At 34.7% G+C, this 16,764-nt stretch overlaps 10 protein-coding genes across 10 annotated transcripts; 5 read left to right on the forward strand and 5 right to left on the reverse strand.

The window, feature by feature from the left end:
- Positions 1 to 107: 107 nt before the first annotated feature.
- On the reverse strand, positions 108 to 749 carry FAP7 (nucleoside-triphosphatase; the record flags this gene model as incomplete). Its single annotated transcript, XM_071055010.1, has 1 exon — positions 108 to 749. One exon carries the CDS (start codon positions 747 to 749, stop codon positions 108 to 110), a length of 642 nt encoding a protein of 213 aa, XP_070909703.1.
- A 483-nt stretch (positions 750 to 1,232) lies between these two features.
- CDC36 (CCR4-NOT core subunit CDC36) lies at positions 1,233 to 1,805 on the forward strand (the record flags this gene model as incomplete). The annotated part of the gene is made up of 1 exon (XM_071055011.1): positions 1,233 to 1,805. One exon carries the CDS (start codon positions 1,233 to 1,235, stop codon positions 1,803 to 1,805), a length of 573 nt encoding a protein of 190 aa, XP_070909704.1.
- A 131-nt stretch (positions 1,806 to 1,936) lies between these two features.
- CDC9 (DNA ligase (ATP) CDC9) lies at positions 1,937 to 4,255 on the reverse strand (the record flags this gene model as incomplete). Its single annotated transcript, XM_071055012.1, has 1 exon — positions 1,937 to 4,255. The coding sequence occupies one exon, from the start codon at positions 4,253 to 4,255 to the stop codon at positions 1,937 to 1,939; it is 2,319 nt and encodes a 772-aa protein (XP_070909705.1).
- A 340-nt stretch (positions 4,256 to 4,595) lies between these two features.
- Positions 4,596 to 4,847, reverse strand: MHF2 (Mhf2p; the record flags this gene model as incomplete). Its single annotated transcript, XM_071055013.1, has 1 exon — positions 4,596 to 4,847. One exon carries the CDS (start codon positions 4,845 to 4,847, stop codon positions 4,596 to 4,598), a length of 252 nt encoding a protein of 83 aa, XP_070909706.1.
- A 458-nt stretch (positions 4,848 to 5,305) lies between these two features.
- On the forward strand, positions 5,306 to 6,199 carry RNJ42_04850 (Protein transport protein SEC13; the record flags this gene model as incomplete). Its single annotated transcript, XM_071055014.1, has 1 exon — positions 5,306 to 6,199. The coding sequence occupies one exon, from the start codon at positions 5,306 to 5,308 to the stop codon at positions 6,197 to 6,199; it is 894 nt and encodes a 297-aa protein (XP_070909707.1).
- Positions 6,200 to 7,466: 1,267 nt separating this feature from the next.
- Positions 7,467 to 9,011, reverse strand: DHH1 (DExD/H-box ATP-dependent RNA helicase DHH1; the record flags this gene model as incomplete). The annotated part of the gene is made up of 1 exon (XM_071055015.1): positions 7,467 to 9,011. The coding sequence occupies one exon, from the start codon at positions 9,009 to 9,011 to the stop codon at positions 7,467 to 7,469; it is 1,545 nt and encodes a 514-aa protein (XP_070909708.1).
- Positions 9,012 to 10,399: 1,388 nt separating this feature from the next.
- On the forward strand, positions 10,400 to 11,668 carry STE7 (mitogen-activated protein kinase kinase STE7; the record flags this gene model as incomplete). The annotated part of the gene is made up of 1 exon (XM_071055016.1): positions 10,400 to 11,668. The coding sequence occupies one exon, from the start codon at positions 10,400 to 10,402 to the stop codon at positions 11,666 to 11,668; it is 1,269 nt and encodes a 422-aa protein (XP_070909709.1).
- Positions 11,669 to 12,202: 534 nt separating this feature from the next.
- DMO2 (Dmo2p) lies at positions 12,203 to 12,523 on the reverse strand (the record flags this gene model as incomplete). Its single annotated transcript, XM_071055017.1, has 1 exon — positions 12,203 to 12,523. One exon carries the CDS (start codon positions 12,521 to 12,523, stop codon positions 12,203 to 12,205), a length of 321 nt encoding a protein of 106 aa, XP_070909710.1.
- Positions 12,524 to 12,820: 297 nt separating this feature from the next.
- Positions 12,821 to 14,410, forward strand: CMR1 (Cmr1p; the record flags this gene model as incomplete). Its single annotated transcript, XM_071055018.1, has 1 exon — positions 12,821 to 14,410. One exon carries the CDS (start codon positions 12,821 to 12,823, stop codon positions 14,408 to 14,410), a length of 1,590 nt encoding a protein of 529 aa, XP_070909711.1.
- Positions 14,411 to 15,026: 616 nt separating this feature from the next.
- On the forward strand, positions 15,027 to 16,460 carry CLB3 (B-type cyclin CLB3; the record flags this gene model as incomplete). The annotated part of the gene is made up of 1 exon (XM_071055019.1): positions 15,027 to 16,460. One exon carries the CDS (start codon positions 15,027 to 15,029, stop codon positions 16,458 to 16,460), a length of 1,434 nt encoding a protein of 477 aa, XP_070909712.1.
- Positions 16,461 to 16,764: the final 304 nt, after the last annotated feature.

The raw sequence follows: 16,764 nt of genomic DNA on the forward strand, positions 1-16,764 counted from the left end.
TGGGAAGGTTAGAGAACGGGCAAAAAAAAACATAAAATAAGGTTTTGATAAGGAATCGTTATTCTCTAAAAGTGAACAAAAATACGTATGAAGATTATATAGACTATCTATGAAGATTCATCAGTTTCACTTTCTTCTTCTTCATTTTCGTTTACCTCTTCTTCCTCGGAGGAAGAGTATGAAGTATATTTCTTTCCATTTTCTAACTCATTCGATGCACCATCTTCATGTTGTTCTATCCAAGATTTTACCCAGGATACAATTCTATCGACGTTATTTTCCATGTCTTCGGTGGAGTCACTTTGCAACTCAACAACAATTTCTGGCTCATATGATTCTTGTGCATCCTGTAGCACTACACCCATAATTTCTGCATCCAGGTTCTCGTCAATCTTAGAGTCATGGTATCCTCTAGATTTTAATCTATCATACAATTTACTATTATCAGTTCTGAGAACTACAACCAGATCTATAAGTCTCTCAGGGAAGACATCGTTGACGTGCCAATCAATAATACTCTTACCTTGTCTCAGTAGAGGTTCTAACTCATCTAGTAATAGATCATCGTCAACAATATGGGATTTACGAGCTTCATCATAGCCATCATAACATTTGTGTTCTTCAGCAAAATCAGAGATGTTGTAGTATTTGTAACCTTCTAGGTTCCTCTTCAATAACTCGCATGTAGTAGTCTTACCACAACCTGGTGTTCCAGTGATCAATAAATTTGGCTGATATCTTCTTGACATATTTAGAGTTAATATTTGTTATTTCCTTTAATTCCTGATTTCTATATATCTATATAAAAGAGATTTGACTGACTTGTCACATACAGACGGCAGTTACAACTCACTTAATACATAAAATAATAATGCGATGAGCCCAACATATTTACTTTAAATTTTTCAGTCACTAGGAACGACGCTTGACCCGAGGAGTATTAATGTGAAAAGGTGAATACTGAAGGTGACGATGGTATTTAAAACCAAGATTGAACCCCAGTACAACCAGGAGGTTTATAAATTTATTTAACGATAACTAATTGAAGATAATTAGCTATAAATTGTTCTTTTTTTTAAACGAAATACTCTTTAATAGGAATTATATTTTGCTGCAAAAAGGGAACAAGCGAGGATAATTGGAAGTATTCTATCACGGAGTCTTATATTAGTTAAGGAAATATAAACTGATAATATTAATTAGGATAACTAATAAACAACAAACGAAATAAAATGAACAAATTTGGATTACAGGCTTTAGTGCCCTTAATTAAGAATGGTGAGGATAATTCGAAGATATACGACCACTCGATGACAATTGGGACAGATCTGTCGTCCATGCTGCATTCCCTGGGTATTCCAGGTGACTCGAAACATTATAGAGTATTAGATACATTCCAAAGTCCCTGGGCTGAGACATCGAGAAGTGAGGTAGAACCGAAATTTTTCACACCGGAATCTTTTACAAATATATCAGATGTTCTACAATCGCCAACCACCCCACCAACATTTGATAATGTGCAAGCTGACCAGCAGAGAGTCGCACTGTTCCAAGACGAAACACTTTTCTATTTATTCTACAAACATCCTGGTACTGTAATCCAAGAACTAACATATCTAGAACTGAGAAAACGTAATTGGCGTTACCACAAGACTCTAAAAGCTTGGCTGACGAAGGATCCGATGATGGAACCTGTGGTTTCGGCTGATGGGCTGAGTGAAAGAGGCTCTTATGTATTTTTCGATCCACAAAGGTGGGAAAAATGTCAAAGAGATTTTCTATTATTCTATAATGCCATTATGTAATAATATTTATTTTATGTTTTTATTAACAAATTCAATTAATAATTCATGATCAAAAAATGATAAAACTTCTATCTTAAGCATACTATATTTCTTCGACAATAACGTTCAGAAGAAAATATATATTAAATTGGTTAATTAGCTACATGGCTTTGAGTTTGGTACATCTCGATTACTTGTTCTGAAGAAGTAGCATCTTCTACAGATTTATCCTCTCTAATCCTCAGGAAACGTGGAAATCTTAATGAGATCCCTTTTTCATAAACTGAACTACCAGCCTTATAAATTGGAGACAGCGAAAGATCAGCAGTTAGAACCTCAAATAACATTGTAGGTTCAAACCATACATCTGGTTCGGCGCTAGAATCAAATATATATGTTGATTTAGGACCGTCGATTACTGTTGGTGATAGTTTCTCGTAGAGAGTCTGTAACATTTCCTCAGAAAATCCAGTTCCAATTTTACAGCAAGTTTCAAAATCCTCGCTATCAGTGTTATAACAACCCAATAAGAAACCACCATAAGTTCCTGTTCTTTTACCCCTACCGAAATAGGCCCCCAACACGCATAAGTCTAATGAATCACCAACACCTTCTAGGTAATCCTTCTTCAACTTAAGCCAATTTCTTGACCTTTTACTCGGTTCATAGTGAGACTCTGGTCCATCCAACATTTTAACCATTAAGCCCTCACAAGAGTTCTTAACACTATCGTCTAAGAATTTTTGTAGCTCATCTAAATTGCTAGTTGTCATTTGTGTTGCATACTGAAATTCGCCTTCTACTGGTTTCGTTACTTGACTTAACATCTCTCTTCTCTTACTTAATGGCTCGTTGATTAATCTAGCTTCATTGTGTAATAAAATATCGAAGGCGAACAAACATACACGGACTTTAACTTCATTAATATTAACATCTTTTCTCTTCCTTGTAGTTAGTACTTGAAATGGCAGAATTTTGTTCTGCTCCTTATCCCAAGCCACAGCTTCACAATCTAAAATTAGTGAGGTAGTAGTATCTGGATTGGCAAGGAAGTCTTTAATTTGAATTTCAGGATACCTTTCGGTCATATTTTCACCATTCCTTGAATAGATTCTCATACTACCATCATTTAGAAGATGTACTTGAGCACGTTCACCATCATATTTGTACTCAGAAGTGAATGTTTGCCCTTGAAAACGATCTAGGACTTCGCTGATTGCTTTAGTTGGTTTGGCCAACATAGGCTTTAGAGGAATACCAGGTTGTATAGTACAGTGCTCGTCTAAGTTCATGATACCGTAATCCAAACATGCGTTTATAACCATCTCATAATTGGGCACTTGACAGAAAGCGTCTCTTATTTTCTGTTCGGCTTGCTCTACTACATCCATTGCAGGCTCTTTGTCCCTATATTTTTCATCATGAACAAGAAGAGCCTTAGATAGTGCGATTAATACTGTTTTCTCAGCCAGACCAATTCTTAGTTTAGACTCGAGTGATCTGATCAAGAATTTCGCTTCTGTACCTTGACATGCTGTTAACATTCTCTTGATCAGTTTCATTTTTTTTGTCTGAGAATCCTTACCTTGGGACTTCGCTATCGTCTTCAGATTTTCAAAAACTTCTCCAACTACTAATGGTTTTGGTTTAAACATGGTAGGCTGTACATTCCTAGCTTCTAAAGCAATTCGGCCTAGATCACCAATCTCCCTATACTGATTCTTAATTTGAGCCATTGATTTACCACATGATTCACTTATTGTTTTCATCAATAAGTTCTCTCCGAGTCCCAATTCTAAGCCGGGTTCATAATCTGGCCCTAGTTTATTAATAAATAGAAAAGTGACTGGAACCAAATTCTGAGGGTCATCTTTCATTATTTTAATGAAAAAATCAGCACAAAGTTTAATGATGGCAAGTCTTGATGATGTCTTCTCGATTTCTTCAAAGAGATCACAGAGTTCAGAATATGGAACTTTACAGAAAAATTTTTTATTTTCCTTTCTTGGCATTTCAGATATAGGAGTCCCTTCGTTATTTTTTATTTTTGATGTAATCAATGGCTTAATGTCGCCATTTAGGTTTTCAGTTTTCATCTTCTTTAAGGAATGTTCATCATCCTTATTGATTTCTGATTCCTCCGCGTTGGTTATCGATCTCTCCTCATTAGCTATTGACTTCTCTTGCTTAATTGGCAATTCATCTTGTCCAATGGGCTCTTTATTATTGGTCTCGTCCGATTTAAGGGTGTCATTGACCTGAACCTGATCAGTTTTAGTCACAGTTTTTTCTTCTTTAGAGTTCTTCATAGATCCGAAAAACCTAGCTAACGTAGCCTGTTTCTTGCTAGACATTGTGTTATATTGATTTATTCTATTTCCAACTAAAATGCCCAATAATTTCTCGTATACACGCTGGTAAGGTTTGTAGGTTCGCAGTAATGAAGAACGATATATCACTCTAGCGAGCATAAAATACTACCAATATTACCAAAAACAAAAACAAACGAAAGATATAAAAAACAGTTTTCTTTACACCTCACTAAAAAAAATCAATTGACTTCCTTTTTTTTTTTTAAAGTATCCTAAATTTACTGGATGGAATTACCTTTAATTTTATTTTTCGTTATAATACGTTGTGTATTTTTTTTTGGTTTAATTTTTTTAAATTAGTTTTCGTGTTGTAAGAGTATTTTTCTAATATTTCTTTTTTTTTCTATCAATGGTAGTTGGGTCTCTTGTACGGACATTTCTGTGGTTTGAATCAAGATAAAAAAACAACATAAAACCCATTTCAAATAACTGACATGTTCTACATGTCTAATAGCAATAACCCAGCAACACACTCTAAATCCTCATGAGTAACTTCTTCCTTCTGAGAAAGATCTTGCATTTCTACCCTTTCTTCATAGGCCTCCAGAGATCTCACTACAGCTTCCTTAGCAAACACATCGATATATTGTTGTATCTTCGACACCACTTCTTCACTCATCCTTGTATGTTCCTTATCTTCAAATGCAATTTCATGCATTAACCTTGCAATAGTATCACCTGGAATATCCATTGTTGTTTTTTGTTGTTTTTCCACCTTGGATCAAAAAAGAAAGCCGCCGAGTACAATATTAAAACAAAACCCGTTGCACAGAACTTTCTAAAAACACCCTACCCTTTATCAAATATCCCAATTCTACTCACATTCAATAATAAATAAGTAAATAAGTTAATGAATAAGATCTATACATCACTCGTTAAAAACACTTTCTAATTAGAGATCTCTTTAAAGTTTTGATTGACACACCAAAAAAAAATAACAAAGCCGACGAAGGGGGAGCCAACGAAGAAAAAAAAAAACAAAAAAAAAATTAAGGCCAGAAGGGCAGGAGAGAGAGAGAGAGACAAGAACTTGAAGTACGAAGGATACTTTTATATAAAAGAACTGATTCAATTGGAAGTAAGAGGAAACGATTGGAGAAAGTTAAAAGGGAAGAAAGACTAAGGAAAGAAAGAAAGAAAGAAAAAAAAATGGTAAAGATTGAGAATGCTCACGGAGAAGTGATCCACCATGCTGCTTTAAATTACTATGGTACTAGGTTGGCAACATGTTCTAGTGACAAGACTGTTAAGATATTTGAGGTTAGTGAGAGTGGGGTTACGCCGTTGGAGACGTTGACTGGACATGCTGGTCCTGTGTGGTATGCTGATTGGTGTCATCCTAGTTTGGGAGAGACATTATTGGCTACTTGTGGCTATGATGGCCGTGTTATGATTTGGAAGGAGCAAAACGGACGTATGGTTGCTTTGGATACACTTGCAGTACATTCTGCGTCTGTCAATTGTGTTAAGTGGGCTCCACATGAGTATGGTATGTATCTGTTATGTGGTTCGGCCGAGGGTAAGATTTCAGTTCTTGGCCTAAAAGATGGACAAGTTATTTCCACGAAGATTATAGAGGCACACAGGTTTGGCGTTAATTGTATCAGTTGGGCTGCACCTACGAATACGACTTCCACGACTAAAGAAGATGAGGAGCATGTTAGACGTTTTGTCAGTGGTGGTAATGATAACTTGGTGAAAATTTGGACATATAACAAAGAGAAGGAAGAATATGAATTGGAAGATACATTAGAAGGTCATACTGACGCGGTAACAGCTGTAGACTGGTCTCCAACGACACTACTACAATCGTATTTGGCATCTGTCTCTAAAGATAAAACCTGTTTGGTTTGGACTAGAAATAATGACGACAAAGCTGGTAAATGGAGTAAAGCTGTGGTAAATGCTACTGGTTTTGAAAAGCCATTAGGATCTGTTTCCTGGTCTCTATCTGGTAACCTATTGGCTGTATCTGGTGATGACAGAAAAGTAACCATTTGGAAGGAGAGCAGTGAAGGTAAATGGGAACAGGTTGAGAAATAAATTAATCTTGATAATATAAAGAATAAACTAAAAAAATTAAAAACCTAAAAAAAAAATACTAAATAAAAGTATCATATAATATTAAAAATAAACAAATTTAAGTATCATTATATTTATGATCTAATCCAATTAATTGTACCTCTATCACAAATATATATGTTTTGAAGTAGTATATAACTTACAGAAATTACGTATTAAATATATACATATAAAGAGTCCTCCCCTCACATGCAATCAAGCAGTTGTATATGATATTCTGATATTATTTTTTGCAATATTATCTTATTAATTAGTTCCGACAATTGATGTCCACCTAGGTTAAATGATTATAGCAGTTCAGGGACATGATACGTAACACGTCTGCGTTGGTTTTCTTTAATCAAAGCAAGAAAATCTTTAATATTGAATTAAGAGTACAATTGTGCATAAAGAAGGGAAATATAGTGATAATAGTATAAAACATAATATATACAGATAGCTTAGATGGCATCCAATGCTGTTATAGCATGGTAGTAAAATATACATGATTTAGGTAGGATAAATCATCTTAGCTGTTCTAATAAAATCATCTAATATTTAATCAGTATATTGTATATTTTCAATTTTTTTGACAAAAAAAAATAAAAAAAAAAAAAAATAAAGCTTTTCATTAAAAATCATATTCTTTGATTACCTTTTTTAAGGTTTCCAAGTAATAAAGTTCTTAAAGGTGTTGCTCATATGGGAAAAGCTCAAATGGTGAAAATAAAAACAGATGAAAAAAAAAATTAAAAACTTGAAAAAACACCATATGCAAAAGTTAGTAAAAAACATATTCACAACTAGTTCACTCTATTTATTTTCTTGGTTGACAGAATTAAAATAAAAAAAAGAGCGACAAAGAAAATAAAAAGAGCGTATCCTTTTTGAAGTACAGTAAGGTAATATGCATTCCAATAATTCAAAGAATTTGCAAAATAATTATGTTGGAAAAAAAAACGAAAAGTGGATAATAAGCTTTAAAATAAAAAAGATTAACAATATCTTAAGAAGGTAAAATTAACCAACCGTTTTATAATTTTTTTTTTGAAGTGAAATCAGTGACGAGAAAAATAAATAGTAAGAAAAAAAAATGACATTGGACATGATTAAGTGTTAGATTTGAATGGTGTAGTCGGTAACAGAAATAAAATAAAATAGTAAAAAAAAGTGAAACGAAAAATAGTACAAATTCATGACAAATCCATAACGTCATTTTAACATTTTTATATCTATCATTTTTCTAAAATCAATATCTTTGTTGGCCAACAAAACCTGTTGGCATTTGTTGTGGAGGGTAGTTCATAGGAGCTGATTGTTGGTTTGGAGGCATACCTGGTTGTTGGTTCATTTGTTGTACATATTGTTGAGGCATAGGCATAAATTGAGGTTGTCCCTGCTGTGGTGGAATGAAAGATTGTTGCTGAGGATAGGCATTTTGTTGACCTTGTTGCATATGCTGTTGTTGCTGTTGTTGTTGTTGTTGTTGTTGGTATTGTTGTTCTTGTAATCTTCTTTGGTGTACAATGTGTGGGTCTTCAATTGGAACAGGAACAGGAACAGAGCTATCGTCTTCAGCAACATATAAGGATTTGTCAATAGTAGCAGGAATAGCAGCAATTTCTGTACCTAATTCCTGTTCGATTTTATAAAGGTTGAAACGATCATTCCAATTAATCAAATTGATAGCTAAACCTAAGTGACCAAATCTACCGGATCTACCGATACGATGCAAATAGGTCTCTGCGGTCTTTGGGAAATCAAAGTTAATGACAACGTTCACAGCCTGGATATCGATACCACGAGTTAGCAAATCCGAACAGACCAATGTACGAACCTTACCTTGACGGAAATCATGAAAAACCTTATTTCTGTCCTGTTGCTTCATTCTGGCATGTGAGTAATAACAGGAATAGCCCAAGTCTGTAATCTTCTTAGCCAATAATTCGACTCGATTAGTAGAGTTACAGAAAATAATAGCTTGATTGATTTGTAATTTAGAGAATAATGTATTCAGACAGTGCAATTTTTGTCTCTCTTCAACGAATGCGTAGTATTGGGTAATACCTTTCAATGTCAACTCTTCCATTAAGTTGATCTCATATGGTTTATGTAGGTGCTTAACCATGAACTCTTTTACAGTCAATGGGAAAGTAGCACTAAATAAAAGCGATTGGTGTTGTTTTGGTAAAAACGTTAGCACTTGTTCAATAATAGTCTTGAAGTCACGGGACAACATCTTATCGGCTTCATCCATAACAAATAGAGAACAATCTGACAGGTCTGCTACTTTTCTGGAGGCCAAGTCCAATACTCTACCAGGAGTACCTACTAGTACGTGAACAGTCTCGTTTAGTCTCAAGATATCATCTCTTAGATTGGTACCACCAGTGGTGACCATACAAGAGACACCACAATGCTTACCTAGAGTTCTAATGACCTGGGATGTCTGGAGAGCCAATTCTCTCGTAGGCACCATAATCAGGGCTTGAATCTTATTTAGTTTAGGCTTAATCTTCTCAAGAGTAGGAATAACGAATGCTGCAGTCTTACCGGTACCATTCTTGGCTCTAGCCAGAATATCTCTCCCAGTAATCGCCACAGGTATAGCTTCTTCCTGGATAGGAGATGGCTTCTCGAAACCAGCTTCGAAGATACCCATAAGTAGTTCCCTCTTCAGATAGAAATCTTCAAATGAATTACCCTTCGTATTCAGCACATCATCAGTTTGAGGTCTAGTATCCTTCTTTGGTAAATTCAACTTATCTTTCCAGTCTGTATTTTCTTCACTCATTTTTGTTTGTTTGTTTGGTGGAAAAGGGATTATACTATAGGTAGAAAGAAAAAAATTTTGTTTTTTTTTTTATTAAAAGAGAGTTCTTTTTTCTTGTAATAGTATTATTTTTATTTCTTTAAAAGGGAAATTATTAAAAAATTAATGGACTTCCTAATTGTCGTTGCTTTCGTTGTTTTGATATTTATCTTCTATAGTCTTTATTTTTTTTACAAAAGATACCAATTATTGAGAGTACTTTCTTTTTTATCTTTGTTTTAATTTCTAAGTTCCTTTTATAATTCTTTTTCCTTTCTAAGCTTATCTTTAATAAATATTATCAGAGAAATATGGATTTTTTTCTTCCTGTTTATATTTATATAAGAAGCAATAGAAAAAAAAAAAAAAAGGAAATTCTTGGCTGGCCCTTCTTCTATCCCTTTTATATATAAAAAAAATTTTCTCTCTCTCTCTCTCTCTCTTTGTCACTCCAGTCGCTCTTGGCCGGCTTCCCTCTCTCACATGCTGTTTAAAACAAAAAAAAAAAAATAAATAAATTCAAACCATCGTATTAAGGTATATACTCAATTTTTTCACTGGATGCCCCTTCGCTTGTTTGTTATGTCCTCTCTACTTTCTTTTTCTACTACGTCTCCCTTCTCCCTCTCGTTCTTTTCCGCCCCTTTGTCAAATACACCTAGAGAATGGCTCTCTAGAGAGAATTTCTCGTAGCCTAATCCCTACAAGAAAAAAAAACCAAGAAGAGGACCCTTGTTCTATCATATGGTACGAACTGGAGGTATCATAAGTATATGTATTCTTAGCTTCCTATCGTTTAGTACGTACATGCCATCACAAAGATTTCGTGAAGAGATAGAGAGCAAATTTTGAACTTAAGTAATACCCATTCCGGGTAACGTTAAAAGAAGAATAACTAATTTTAAAAAGAAATAAAAAAAAATGTTACTTTGAATTTTCTTTGAAAGGTAGGCGCGGGTTGCGGTGTATGAGCATGTTAGATGAGAATTGCATATTGACTTTCTTTTAAATTTTTTATTGTATTTTAATTTTTTTTTTTTTCTTTGGTACGCGTGGTTTCTTCAGTACTTAATTTTTTTTTTTTAATTCTCTCTCTCTCATAAAGAATTTTGTTGCTTTAAAAAAAATTATTATCCTACTTAAAATCACTTGTTATAATTACACACCAAAAAAAACAAATAACTAAAAACTAACCTTTAAAGACCCTTATAATACTACATTCTGCTGGACGGAAAATTAATAGTATTTTATGTTTCTTAACATTCACTTTTACGCCAGAAATTAAATTAAAAAAAAAAGGAGATAACGGTATAAATTGAGAAAGACAGAAAAAAAAAAAAAGACTAAGGCAAGCAAATAAGACTTCATAAATGTTTAAAGTTAAGACATTAGAACGACGGAATTTGAAACAGCTGTCACTCAGTGCGGCTAAAGAGGATGCTGATGCAACGGTTGTAGTGACGGATTCTACCACGGCAGCGGTGCGACGGTTGAAACTTAGTGATGAACCACATGGTAGGATAGCACCTCCACCACCTATTCCCAAGAGTTATAATACAATAAGACCCATAAGTGAGGAGCATGGTTATGATTTGGAGGACTTAGTACAACTAGGGAAACTCGGGTCGGGTAACTCGGGCACGGTGATGAAAGTGTTGCACGTGCCGAGTTCGCGTGTGATAGCGAAGAAGACGATAATGATAGAACAGAACAACGAGATTGTGAAACGGCAAATCTATAGAGAGTTGACGATTATGCGGAGTATAGGTGAACATAGAAACGTGGTGCAGTTCTATGGCGCGTTTAACATTGCATCAGATGTCGCTGTGAACGGTGGTAACGAGGTCATCATCTTGATGGAGTATATGAATTGCGGTTCTCTAGATACCATCAGTAGAACTTATAAATCCCTGCGAAGTAGAGGTAACATGGTGCAGAGAGATAGTAGTCCAGTGCAGACCTGGTTCTCCAACCCAGTGATTATTTCAAGGATCGCATACTCAGTACTCAATGGCTTAAATTATCTCTATGAAAATTACAAAATTATCCACCGTGATATTAAACCATCGAACGTCCTGATTAACAGTAAGGGTCAGATCAAACTATGTGACTTCGGCGTCTCTAGGAAACTGAACAATTCTATTGCTGACACCTTTGTGGGCACCTCAACTTATATGTCTCCCGAACGTATACAAGGTAACAAATATACCACTAAGGGAGATGTATGGTCACTTGGGTTAATGCTTATAGAACTTCTCACTGGGGACTTTCCTCTGGGTGGTCACAATGATACCCCCGATGGTATCCTAGATCTTTTGCAAAGGATAGTGAATGAACCTGCACCTAAATTACCAGCTATGGTGGCCAGTATCTTACCTCCGACTATGGTTGCCTTTATTAACAGATGTTGTGTAAAAGATGAAAAAGAGAGAGGATCGCTTCAAGAATTACTGAAGCATCCTTTTATCCTAGAGTATCGAACAAAAGCTGCCACTGATACATTCAAACAATGGACCAAAGACATCAAACAGCGTCTTAGTGAAGAAAAGGCCTATAAAAAAGAGTTGTTAGAACGTTCTAAATTGGAACAACAAAGAGGTAAATCTCAAAACTCGCGATTATCTATGGGATCAAAGTGATTCATAAATGAGTCTATCAATATCCGCAGTGTTTCTTTGTTTCATTATTTTTTTTTCTTTTTTTTCTTTTTTTGGTTTTTTTACTTTTGGTTTGGTACTTTTGGTATTGGAATTATTTATTTTGGTATTTTTATGTCTTTTATTTTTATTTTGTTGATTTTTCCAAATTTTTAAATATTATTGATTGTCTTTTATTTCGAAACTAGTAATTGTCTTTTATTTTGAATACTTTGATACAACACGGAAAAAGTGGAGCATATGTATTTTAGGGAATAAACTAACCCGATCTATTTTTTTTCCTTCTGCTATTACAAATGGTCAGATCTTTGACGAAATCAATTTGATCTACTTATATTAGGTGTATTATTAGACGTTCTAGAATAAGCATTAATTAAATAACATATTATACGGATAAACGATATATACAGGTATTAGAATTATTAGCTGAATTAGAAGAAAGAACATGAAAATTTTACTGTTCATTCAAAAAGATCAATTAATTCGTAACATCCGAATTAAGCTACTATTTTAATTTCAAAATGGTTTATATTTTTTATCTTTATTCCAAAGCCATCCTTCAGCACCTCTGGCTAAACCCATCAGAACTAAAACACCTCCTAAACCTCTCATTGAATTCCTCCACCACATTGGGTTCCTAGTGTTAAATTCTTGTAAAGTAACTCCTTTTTTCTTATCGTTTTCTGTGTACTTGAAAGCATATCCGGAGGCCAAGTAACCACCAAAGCCAACACCGAAAACACTACTCATAATTTGACAAGGTATACAGTCCCTTGTTTCTTCTTCATCGAGCTCTCTGGAAGGAGGTGGATTAAATACATTCAGAATATTACTCATTGTCTAATCTATATAGTTTAATTCTCTGTGTTGCACTAAACCACTCATAAAATTAATATGAAACGAAATCAAGCGTTTCCTTATTGAATGGATATTTATAGACTTTTTTTTTTTTTCAAATTATTTCCAGATGAGATGCCCGATCGCGAGAAAATATTTGAAAAATTAACTGGATTCAAGCAATATGAATGATATTGATTAATTTTAGGCTCATCCCTAATATTAAGTATTGTTAAATTGAGATCTAAAAATACACATTAAGGTAAAGATTCAAAGTACTGAAAGATTTCTGATAGGATGGCTGGGGCAGAGTTAACTGACTTTCAGAAAAAGAGACTCGAAAATATAAAAAGAAATAATGATCTGTTAAAAAAGTTGCAATTACAAGGAGCCGCTAATAATATTAAAAGAGAAGCCGGTGTTGATACTGTTAATAGGCATGACGAAAGACTTAAAAAGAAGAAGAAAATTGCTGCTGTTAAAAAGAAAAATGATGACGCCAACAAGAAGGTATCTATGCCTACCAGAAGATCGAGAAGATTAATGGGACAAAAACTAGAGGATGAAAAGGGTATCCCTAATGTCAGTGATACGCAATTGATGAAAATGGGCAAAGCTCAAGATTTGGAATCTCTTGAAGAAGTTAAGGAAACGCCTGTTATTGGTGATGTAAAATTAAGTGATTTGATAAAGACTGAGGATGGGGTTGATGAGGAAGAATTATTGTCCAAATTCAAGCAGTTCTCAAATAAGAACTTTTCCTCTGGAGATTTCTTTGATATTATCAGGAAGCGTCAAAACGAAAATTCAGACGACACAAATCTCGAGAAACAGCAAAATGCATTTGATCTAGAACTGTACGATGTATTTCAACCCAACGAAATAAAAATCACCTATGAACGTATCTCAGCTATGTTTTTCCATCCTTCTACAGAAAAGAAACTTATTGTTGCAGGAGATACTTCAGGTACGATTGGTTTGTGGAATGTGCGCGATGATCCATTGGCGGAAAATGGTGAAGATGATATGGTTGAGCCTGATATTACGAAGGTTAAATTCTTTACTAAAAATGTAGGAAAAATTGAGTGTTTTCCAACGGACACTTCAACACTCCTGACTACTTCCTATGACGGATCTATCAGAACACTGAACCTAAACAACTTAAAAAGTGCAGATATTACTACTCTCCGTAATCAATATGAAGATCCAATGGGTGTAAGTGATTGTCAATTCAGTTATGAGAACCCTAATGTGCTATATATAACTACGTTAGGCGGAGAATTTACTCAATTGGATTTACGTGCGAAACCTAGTGAGATGAAGTATTGGAGATTAAGCGATAAAAAGATAGGTTCTATGGCTATAAATCCACAAAGACCATACGAAATAGCTACAGGATCATTAGATAGAACGTTAAGAATATGGGACGTCAGGAAAACTGTAGTGACGCCTGAATGGTCTCAATACGAGGACTACGATAGCCATGATATAGTATCCACTTTCGACTCTAGGTTAAGTGTGTCAGCAGTGTCTTATTCACCAACTGATGGCACGCTGGTGTGTAACGGTTATGACGATACAATTAGACTATTTGATGTCAATGGCACACTACCGGAGGATCTAGATACGAACAGTAAGATAGTATTGAAACACAACTGTCAAAGTGGGAGATGGACAAGTATTTTGAAAGCCCGATTCAAACCTGACCAAAATGTGTTCGCAATTGCCAACATGAGCAGAGCTATAGATATATATAATAGTGAGGGGCAACAACTAGCACATTTAGCTACTGCGACTGTCCCGGCGGTGCTTGGATGGCACCCTTTGCAAAACTGGATTGCGGGCGGTAACTCCAGTGGGAAGGTCTTTTTGTTTACGGATAAATAATTACCTTTTTCTATATGTAACAAATTTTTTTTTTCTTTTTATTATAGACTAAATAATGACTCCAAAAATAAATAAAATAAGAAACACGGTGTGCTAGCACCAACCAAATATCGAAGCATAAAGGCATTTAAACGACTAAAATATGCATACCCTTTGTTTATTCAGAAGTTATAATATATCGATGTCGTATGCATATAAGAAAAAAATCGCAGAAAACAAATAAAAAAAGAAACAAAAAAATATCGCGGAGTCTATTGACTACTTCTCTGCAGGTTTTCTGTTAAAAGAAATTCAGTGCAACTAAAAAAAAAAATTTGATTTGTTTTTGTTTGTTTTGATTTTTCCATCTGCAGGGCCTAAAAACTGCTTGAAAAAAAAATGAGAAGAGTGTGTTTGTTTTGATTGTTTATTTTTTTGGCTGTTATTTTTGATATAAACAATGGGATTGTATAGGAAAGTTTATATACTTTTTTTTTATAAAAATCTTATATATTGAAAAATCACTTGCTGTCTTTTACAATAAGAATTCACTTTCTTCTATCATAATACAACTTAATAAACTGAAAAAGAAATCATAAACAGAAACCATTGGGAAGTAAAATACAATAACAAAAAGATGTTATCACGATCGTCACATTTAGATTCGGTGACTGATGAGAATATAGTTCCTGGTTACGGTATACAGAGTAAAGAATCGTCAAGCGATCACACCAAAGGACATGAATCCTCGGCCAGTAAACGGACTGCACTTGGCGATGTCACTGGATTTGTGAACAGTGGTTTCAATGGTGGGAAAGCCTATGGAAGTAATAGAGAGTCAATTGCTTCGGGTCGCAACAGTATGGATGAGAGTGTCGTTAGAGAAGTCATAGATTCTGAGAACGAGCAATTTTCGATATACGCATCGCATACGCTTGATACGATGAATAGCAATGACGTAAGCAGTTTGTTGGAGGATCCAAACTTGGAGAACATTCAGAGAATATCTCAACATATTAGCAGCAATGATAGTTATCATACTGAAGAGACCTCTGTCAATGTTACCGATGATAATATTTGCGAGGCTGGGGACTATACTAATGACGAAGCAGTGTTCGGTTTTAGTGAATACACTAAGCCACCTTATAATGTTGATATTGATGAAGAACTGAAACAAGCGGAGGAAAAATATAGACTTGCATATTTGGATCCCATGGATGATGATAATTACGATTCAGTAATGGTGGTAGAATTGGCCCCAGGAATATTTCAGTATTTAAGACATCTTGAGATTAAGTACAGTCCGAATCCACATTATATGGATATGCAAGCTGAACTTAAACCGTCATACCGAAGTACCCTCCTAGACTGGATTGTACAAGTTGATGAGAGATTTCAGTTACTTCCTGAAACTCTTTATTTGACCGTGAACCTTATCGATAGATTTCTATCGAAAGCACCAATAAAACTGAACAAATTTCAACTTGTAGGAGCTGTGGCGATGTTCATTGCCGCCAAATATGAAGAAATAAACTGTCCGACGATAAAGGACTTCATATATATGCTTGATAACGCTTATACAAAGGAAGAGCTTATAGAAGCTGAGAGATTTGTTTTAAATTCACTTGAATTTGAAATAGGATGGCCCGGTCCGATGTCTTTTCTAAGGCGTATTAGTAAAGCAGATGATTATGAATACAATATTAGAACGCTCGCGAAATACTTGTTGGAGACAACAATTATGGATGCAAGGCTGATAGGAACACCTCCAAGCTGGTTAGCTGCTGGTGCCTATTTTCTGAGTAAAACGATTTTGGGTTATAATAGTTCCGAGCACAAGGACACTGATAATACCATTGCAGCTGGCTGGACCCAGAAGCACGTCTTTTACTCTGGATATACCCAACAGCAAGTATTCCCAATATCAAGTCTAATACTTGAAAACTGTAGACATGCACAAGATCGTCATGCTGCTATTTGGACTAAATATTCCGACAGAAGACATCATCGTTCATCGGTTCTGGTCGATAAGTGGATTGATCTTGCTGAAACAAAAATGAAAAACCAATAATATAAATAAATGTCATTTAAATCAATAATGATCCTAGATTTTCAGATTTTCAGCTATCATTTCTGCATATATTTCGAGTCAATTCTCGAAATCATTTCTAATAATACAATAATGATAAACTATATATATTATAAATAGCATTCTTTATGTAGTACTACTTTTAATTATTATGCATTACGGTTAAATATCAAGCTTATACATCACAATTATGCTCTATCGTATTTAATGATGTTCGCCCAGGCGGTTATTCTATTTTGGGTTTCAAGGGGAGGTTAATTAAACAGATTATAGCTATGTTTTAGTC

This window comes from Nakaseomyces bracarensis (genome assembly GCF_045282275.1).
Source record: "Nakaseomyces bracarensis strain CBM3 chromosome Unknown Scaff13_0, whole genome shotgun sequence".
Lineage (NCBI taxonomy): Eukaryota > Fungi > Ascomycota > Saccharomycetes > Saccharomycetales > Saccharomycetaceae > Nakaseomyces > Nakaseomyces bracarensis.